Source organism: Trachinotus anak, unplaced genomic scaffold (assembly GCF_046630095.1).
Source record: "Trachinotus anak isolate AG129_WGS33_773 ecotype Australia unplaced genomic scaffold, CSIRO_AGI_Tana_v1 ptg000004l, whole genome shotgun sequence".
NCBI classification, from domain to species: Eukaryota; Metazoa; Chordata; class Actinopteri; order Carangiformes; family Carangidae; genus Trachinotus; species Trachinotus anak.
In genome coordinates this window covers 17955525-17963793 of record NW_027273855.1, presented here as the reverse complement: position 1 = coordinate 17963793, position 8269 = coordinate 17955525, and the positions used below count along the sequence as shown (strand labels likewise).

Here is an 8269-nt window from a genome sequence, read left to right as displayed (position 1 = left end):
CTCATAAAATTAAGTTAATAAGTGATTGTTAAATAGTCAGAAAAACAGAGACAAAAGGCAAGTTAAAGTTTAAGATAGATAAGATAAAGATTAAATATGATTAAAAAAAAATACACATCCATCTCATGTTGTGGCACCTGAAACATACAAATGAAACATCTCAAAATTAAACCAAACTGCCACACATAAAGAAATTATGTGACAAGTTAAACCTAATCATCACTAATTTGATCTTACCTTGTGTCATCCGTGGAGTCCAAATTAGCAGTCAGTAGGTCCTATGTTCTGTAAAAAAAAACAAAAAATGCTTTTCAACTAATTTCTACTAACTCAATGAACCCTGGTTTGTGTAGAAGAAAACTCGTCTTTGTTTGTTTATTCACTTTTCACACTAACTTGTTCTCGCCCTGACGACGCTAGCAGTAACCTAGCAACCATGCTCGTTCCCGAGACACAGCGTGACCGCGGATAAAGTGCACGTACACAGTGGTGACGTCACTCAGGGCTTTTTTTTTTTTTTTTTTTTTTTTTTCCTGAGCTTTGAAAAACTTTTACACAGATTAAAACCCCATGGCTTAAAAATGTAGAAGAGAAAGATTGATATTACTATTGCGGTCTATGGGGAAAATGCTTTTTGGGCCGCAGGGGGTTTTTTCGCTGCAATACCACGAGTGGCCACTGGGACAAAAATGGCTGAGCGGGTCTTATAATACATCCATGGGTCATACCCGCAGCATCTCCTCTCAGCTGTTGCATTGCGACCACCGTAAACATCTGATGAACCCCGCTCTTGAGATACGTGCGGCGGGCCACTGAGACGCGAATGACGGCTGACTCGACCGCAGACCTGGCGAAGCGCCCTCAGCTTACTCGGTACGGCAAGTCGGAAGTAGACGCGCTGTAGTCACGTGATTTTTGGACCTCTTCAACCAAAACACGGAGGACCCGAGCAGATTGTAAACAACTGTGCGAGAAACTGTGACAGCCAGCCAACTTTCTCAGCGTCGACCCAGCAAACTACACCACATCGCCACTCACCTGTCCGGTAGACAGGCCGTCTCAATGCATTACAGAGGACCGAAAACACCGAGGGAATCATGGATGTGTACGATTTGTTTAGTAGTTGCAGAAAGGGCGACATTTGTAGAGTCAGGTAACCAGCTGACGCTCGACTGATATTTTAGCTTTTGCTGTCTGACCCTAAGCTAATCCTGTGTGCTAAAAGCTAATCTAATTTACTTCACACGGCTGTAGTTAGCCCGTGTTAGCTTCTCCTCTCCTCAGACCCGTCTTAGAAAACATTAGCCTTCATGAGTTTGGCCTGCTCGGGACTGTAGTGTTGACGCTGAACACACCGTGAACTCGTTTCGCTAAGAGGTAAACACCGAGGTCGCTAACATTAGCTCTGATGACCCAGCAAGTAACGTTAGTGGGTCAGCTGCTCAGTTTCCAGATGAAAGTGAGGAGCTAGCTGTCAGTATCGGATGCTTAAGAGTATGTGGAGAATTTCCTGCTGCCGGCTACACAGCTTAGACTTTGACTGATGTAAAACACTCCCCCTGCTTTGGGACAAGCAGTCCCGACGCGCAGTTTTAGCTGTCTAGCTAACCCAGTACACGTCTTTCAATAATGTAGTTTCCAGACACAAACATACTGCGCGGAGCAGTACAGGAGGAGGCCCCGCCCATCCTCACACTCAGTACATTTGAAACCAGCTGTGCGCATCTCGATCAAAACCAGTGCAGGAAGGTCAGCTGTCTCAAATTCTTTCTGTGAATGCATGAACGCAGCGGCACAATGTTTCCTGCCTAAACTGTTCATCAAATCATTCAATGCTGGCGTTTAGCTCTGAAACCAGATTGATGTGGACTTAGGTTAGAGTGTTCTGGGAATGGTTTCAGGTCTGTGGTCCCCTTCCAAACACTGGGAGCTATTTCTAATGAGACAGAAAGGATGAATATATATATATGTGATATGCTACTTAATAAGAGGTGCAGATAAAAAAACAATCCAAATTATCCTCACCAACAGACTTCCTGATATCAGTGGCCTACCATAGCCATATGCATACAATCATTAATTGCGGAAGGGGTCTAACACTCATTTTAACATAATTTCAGTTACCCAATTTAATTGTGTAAATTAAATTAGTTCCATTCGTTAGATTTTTCTTAATTTAATTTGAGTAAGTTTAACTAATTAAATGAGTATCACTCAACTTTATTTAATTGAATAAATTTAAGTAATTGCGAATAAATTCACCTCACTTTAATTAATTTCACTCAACTCAACTTATTTCAGTTAATTTAATTTCATTATTTCATTAATTTTAGTCACCTGAATGAATTGGGTTCATTTAATTTGATTTATTTCACTCAACATAATTTACTTGAGTAATTTTGATGTAATTTAATTAATTAAAAAATAATTTAATTTAGATAATTTAATTATTTTTCAAATACTTAAACTCAGTTATATTTATTTCATTGAATCTATTTCACTCAATTTAATTTAATAATTTTCTCAGGTTAGGACAGGTTGTAAGTGTGTAGACTCCAGTATAGCACTGTAACCACTCACTTCTTTTCTTTTCTCTCCAAGATACCTTGTTGAACAAAGAGATGTGGACCTCAATGTAAGAGATAAATGGGACAGTACCCCTTTGTAAGTACAATTCAGACAAGCAGTCTAATTCTTTGGTTAACATGGCATCATTATCCACTTGAAATGTGATCAATCTTGTTCTTCAGGTATTATGCCTGTCTCTGTGGTCATGAAGAGCTGGTCCAGTACCTGTTGGCTAGTGGTAAGGCTGGTAACACAAACATAATGGAAATCTAAACAGTGAATACCTAGATTATATTGTGTTGAGCATGATAATCACACTAAAATGTACTGCATTATCATCTGAGTTTTTTTCTTTTGTTGGCTTTCAGGTGCTAAGTGTGAAGCCAACACGTTTGATGGTGAGAGGTGCATGTATGGCTCCCTAAATGACTCTGTTCGACGCCTGCTCAAAGATTATAAGTGTGTCAGTGTCCGCGCCATGCAGCGGGATGATTTTAACTACTTTCTGCACATGTAAGGGTCAAATGCCAGATAGTTGTTCATTTAAATGACCTAACTTTGCTACAGAGCAGTCATTTTTCCTCAATTGTTTCAATAGTTGACATTGCAAAGAAATTAGAAAAGAATTAATGAACTTAATGCACAGTATGCTACTTTTATAGTTTGTACATTAATCAGCTGCACGATCTGCACACAGTTTGTTAATCTAATACAAATGTTTGGATGTTTTTGTCTTAGGTTACTGGAGCAGGGTCAACACAGCGACGTCAAGTTTCTGGTTCATGGACAAACGTTTCTGGCCCATCGCTGCGTTCTCAGTGCACGCTCAGAGTACTTCACTGAAATGTTTGAAACCAAATGGAAAGGGAAGAACTTGATAACTCTCAAACACCCTTTGGTAGATAAATATCTAAATATCTGCTGCTCTGTAGTGTCTGCTTTGTTATTACATTGTCATGTCTGTTATACAATACAATACAGTCATATTGTATCAAATGGTATCTATATTCATAAAAGCTGTTTTGATTTCAGATCAACCCTGCAGCCTTTGGAGCCATCCTGCGATATTTTTACACAGGTTTGTGTGGTTTAAAGCAGCAACTATTCAGGCTTCTACGATGATCACAGTTTTTAAACTTTGCAGGAGAATTCAGTCTGTACTACTTTTTAATGTGTCAATAACAAAGCTCAACCGTGCCAAATTCATTAGAAACCCATTGATGTATCTAAACTGGTGGCTGCAACTTGCTTCAAGCTGTAACTGGTAATGCTCACTGGGTTTAAAGGTACCTTGTGGAGTTTTTGATCACTGGCGCTATAGAGTGCTGTTTTTATGAGTGGGTCCCCATTTTGCACCATTGTACTGTCACCTTAACAAAACAGTCTGAAAACTAAAAAATATCTGTTACAATAAAAGCAAGCTGAAGGACCTTATGACAACACCGATATTAATAGAAAATTACAATAAGGCAACATATGCAAGATGTAGAGCAGAAAAGCAGAAAAGTTTCTGCCATTCCTGACAGAAAATGTTTTCTTTTTTCCTTGATGTTACAGGACGAATGGACATTGATATAGGCCTTGTGGAGGACTGCAGACGACTTGCTAAACAGTGCAAAATGGCAGATTTCATGGAGGAGCTGGAGAATAAATGCAAACAGGTGTATGAATTTGGTAAGTCAGTACTCTTGGTTCACATTTACACTGGGAATATGTGTGTTATCGCTTTAATACACACAGAGCTGTTTTTAAATTGCCTCAAAATACATAAACACATTGTAATTATAATGCCTCATCAAGCTCTCCATTTTTCAGCAGCTTGGATTGACCTTTTCCACATGAATGCTGTCTGTCTGTTGCTCTTTCATTCTTCTCTTCAAACTTCAGTGTCCAACAAGCCAGGAATCTGTGTGAAAGTCCTGAGCCTGGAGCCTAACAGCTGTCAGCTTCAGGAGGAGATGGCTCAGTTAGCGGACTGCGCATTGCCCACTGAACTAAGAGTAAGGACAAGCTGCAAAAAAGTGAAGACATTTAACACACTATAGCTGCTAGTTTTTGACAGTTTTAATGATTTTATTGATTGTCCCCAGGTTGGATTTGGAGAACTTCCCTTTAACAGAGTGGACCGCTTCCCTACTTATCCTGACATCTGCTTCAGAGTCGATGGTTGCAATTTCTTATGTCACAAGGTACGAACTACAAAGTTCACACAAAACATTCCTCAGTTGCATTACAAACACTCAAACCCTGCCAAAATCCTTTCACTTAAAGAATGAACATCAGAGTTTTGTTGTGTGTGTTTGTGTCTCAAGGTGTTTTTCTGTGGGCGTAGTGATTACTTTAAAGCTTTACTGGAGGACCACTTCAGTGAGGGAGAGCAGCTGCAATCCCAGCCCAGCACCCCAGTGATAACTTTACACAACATCTCCCATGAAATCTTTATCCATGTCATGTATTACATCTACACTAATGACACAGAGGTTAGTGCACATTTTCTGTCTGAAGTTTGAAGGGATTATTTTGTGGAGTTTTGTTGCTACTAGCCAGGGAGTCTTAAAAAGATGGTACGCTATCCTATGTAACATACCAAATAATTAAAATCTATGCATTCATTAGTACAATATATAATTATAAAATTATATATATGATCCTTGACTGTGTAACCAGTGATTCTACACACAAACAAAAAAGTTGTTCTGGTGATAATGTACTGGAGAACGAGTTTATCGCCTGAAAAATTGCCACCAGGATTCAGGAAACAGAGAAGTTTCAGCAATGAGTTACAACTCCTTATACAACAAATGTTTTCTTCTTGAATGCACAGCACTATTGTTTGACATCTGACTCATTGTTCTTGTCTATGTCCAGCTAACAACGGAGAATGTGTTTGACGTGCTGTGTGTGGCTGACATGTATCTGCTGCCGGGCCTGAAGCGTCTCTGTGGGAAGACGCTCGCTAAGACTATATGTGAAGATAATGTTCTGTATATGTGGAAGACGGCCAAGCTTTTCCGTCTCTCTCGGCTGGAGGATCACTGCACAGAGTTCATGGCCAAGATCATTGAGCGGGTGGGTGTCTGTCTCTGTGTTGACACTGGAATGGGCTTTATTTTGTCTGGATAAAAGGGGAGTGTCTTGGATATTCAGACGTTGGCTGAAGATCACAATAAGACTTTTTTCTATCTGTGAGTGCCGGCATCCTGTTTGTTCTGTTAGGTTGCAACGACCGTGCCCCCGATACATTGCCTGAATACTTTGGAGCTATGCACCCTGCTACTGTCTACTATATCACCAGAATTCCTTTATTTCATTCTTTAGTTTAGTTTAGTTTTTATACAATTTTATACAAATGTTGTGGAGCTACATGTGATAGACCCCAGTTTTCACGATATAACAGCTCTGAGCTGAGATTGATGATCTGGATTTTCTGGTCAGGCACACTCAGTTCCCCCCTTTGGATAAATTCACACCTGTGTACCTGTCTTACCTGTCTGTCACAGCTGGTGGAGCAGGTGGAGTTCGCTGAGATCATCAAAGAGGATGCTGCATCGTTGGAGGAGCGACATGAGACCGACTCTGTCCCCTTAGTGGACGACATCCGCTACCACATCGCCAGCAATGTGCAGACTTACAGTGCGATCGAGGAGGCCAATCAGAAGCTGGAGGCCTTGGAGGAGTTGCTGTCCAGCATTAATATTGACTGTTGAAGGGTTGGCAGGTTGTGGTTTTTGGTTGCAATTGCTGTGGAGTTTGAGGTTTTCAAGGTGGGTGCTTTGGCAGGGGACATGTTGTAGTACATCTGTAGCAAGGGGGAAAAAACAGAGGTGAAAAGAGAAACATATGCTTCTGTATGTTTATAGGTTTTATTTTATTTACAATATATTGCACAGAATATATATTTTGAAAGGACCTGATTCTGATGTTACAGAGGCCTATTCAGAAACAGATGTTTATGTTGGCTGTTTAAAGTTTGTTTTAGTGAGACATACCAAATGTGAGAAAAGATATTTGATTAAAAAAATATCATGTGAATCTGTTGTTAAGTTCAACAAGATGGAATTTGATGAAATTGTGTATTTACAACAGAATATATTTGCATTGCCCATGCATGGATTTATTTTAGGCATTATTTGTAGGTGCTAGAATTCAGACTAGCTGGTTATTTAGCTCTTTTAAAATATAATTTGGCCCCAACAAAGCTCAGCACCAGCCCTTATAATTAGCTCCATGTAATGACGATGAAAGAAAGCAGAACAAGGACACGCAATGTACTGGCTCACACTTGACAGCTATTGCTAAAAAGAAGTGTGCGTTCACTCAGTTAATCCAGAAAATATTTTTTATTTTGAGCTCTTACTTTGAAGTTACATAGTTTTATGATGTATTTCATGCACTGAAGCAGTTTAGGTATTGTTGACCTGCCTGCAGCTTTTATTTTGTATTTGATTGCACTTGGCATCTGCAGTTCACCTCACTATTCAACCAATGACATTCCTCTAGCGTGAATACTTACACTTACCCTAACATACTTCTGCACTTTGTGTACATTTAAAATGATACATCTATTTCCCGCTGCCCTGTATAACAGTGTGCCCAGTGTGTGCACCAGAAAATAAAGATGTTACTAAATTGTTTGCATGTCAAATTCACTGTCAACACAGCAGCAATATTTATATATTTGATTTCAGAATGATGATGTCAGCCTCGACCTGCTGTATGGATGAGTAACTGCTTTTGGTTTTGGCAATTAAACATTGTATTGCAAGCATGAGTAGCCTTTTATTAGACATATCTCATGAATGTTGAAGTATGTGGCTTCATCTGAATTCACTGCAACAGTCTTAGTTATGTTAGCAGCATTGCTCTAGGGATAACTATGTCGGTCGTTTGATCAACCACTTTGGTTCAGACTGAAATATCACCCAAGCAATTTATTAAATGCTTATAGTGCTTATAAATGCTAAATAGTGGGGTTAGCACTGCTATACTTTATAATTAGTGTTTGTGTCCAACAAATTAAAGCTCTTAAAGCTGGGAGGAGTTTTCAGTACAGTTCATTAAGCATTTTATGCATTCAAGGTGGAGCAAAAGAAAAACAAAATATTCCTTCTATTCGTTTCATTCTTAAAAAAAAAAAGAAAGAAATGCAGATACAAGACTTTCCATGAGTCTACACTTGAAGATCAAGTTTAGTGAGCCACCTAAAGATGGTGCCATTTCTCCGCTAATCTCTGTGGCTGTAGTGAGTCGCCTGTCACAGAAAGGCGGTTTCTTGGAGCAAACAGCTTTTCATGCATTGTGGGAAACAAATAAATCCTTCATCCAGGGCTCCGAACTCATGGGAACAGTGTCTGAATGGGACTGTTTTTCAAATCACTCATTCATCACAAGTTGATAAAGATGTGTTGAAGGTCAGTAAACAGTGATGTTAGCAGTGATTTAGACATGTGCATATGTTTGCGTCAGTGTACTTGCTCTGTAGTTTATAATTGGCGTCCCTGTGGGCTCCATCGCTCTAATTTCAAAGAGTCTTGGAGGCGAAGACAAGTTGTATGTCACCTTAATGGAGCCCTGAGGTTCTGAACAGCGGGTAAGCTCAAATTCCACTGGGGAGTACACTGTGGAACAGAGCTGCAGTTAGAGCACATTAAAGTGCAGTTCAACCAAAACACTGAGGCCATCCGTTAGATAACAAAACCCT

General features: G+C 39.7%; 1 protein-coding gene across 3 annotated transcripts; it reads left to right on the top strand.

Moving 5' to 3' along the window:
- Positions 1 to 514: 514 nt before the first annotated feature.
- On the top strand, positions 515 to 7336 carry abtb1 (ankyrin repeat and BTB (POZ) domain containing 1). 3 transcript variants are annotated; one of them, XM_071476526.1, is made up of 12 exons: positions 515 to 873; positions 2602 to 2664; positions 2751 to 2806; positions 2937 to 3081; positions 3307 to 3466; positions 3601 to 3646; positions 4126 to 4242; positions 4456 to 4568; positions 4659 to 4757; positions 4881 to 5048; positions 5437 to 5637; positions 6069 to 7336. In XM_071476526.1, exons 1-12 carry the CDS (start codon positions 824 to 826, stop codon positions 6273 to 6275), a joined length of 1425 nt encoding a protein of 474 aa, XP_071332627.1. In that variant the 5' UTR covers positions 515 to 823; the 3' UTR covers positions 6276 to 7336. The 3 variants fall into 3 exon arrangements, with proteins under 3 accessions (XP_071332627.1, XP_071332626.1, XP_071332629.1); XM_071476525.1 differs by lacking the exon at positions 515 to 873 and adding an exon at positions 933 to 1153; XM_071476528.1 differs by lacking the exon at positions 515 to 873 and adding an exon at positions 1190 to 1377.
- The last annotated feature ends 933 nt before the right edge of the window (positions 7337 to 8269 follow it).

What these genes read in the sequence shown, in the direction of transcription:
- abtb1 (XM_071476525.1), top strand. Translation starts at nt 1,098, where the DNA reads ATGGATGTGTACGATTTGTTTAGTAGTTGCAGAAAGGGCGACATTTGT. An exon ending in TTTAACTACTTTCTGCACAT is followed by an intron (nt 3,082 to 3,306) that starts GTAAGGGTCAAA and finishes TTTTTGTCTTAG; the next exon opens with GTTACTGGAGCAGGGTCAAC. An exon ending in GCAATTTCTTATGTCACAAG is followed by an intron (nt 4,758 to 4,880) that starts GTACGAACTACA and finishes TTGTGTCTCAAG; the next exon opens with GTGTTTTTCTGTGGGCGTAG.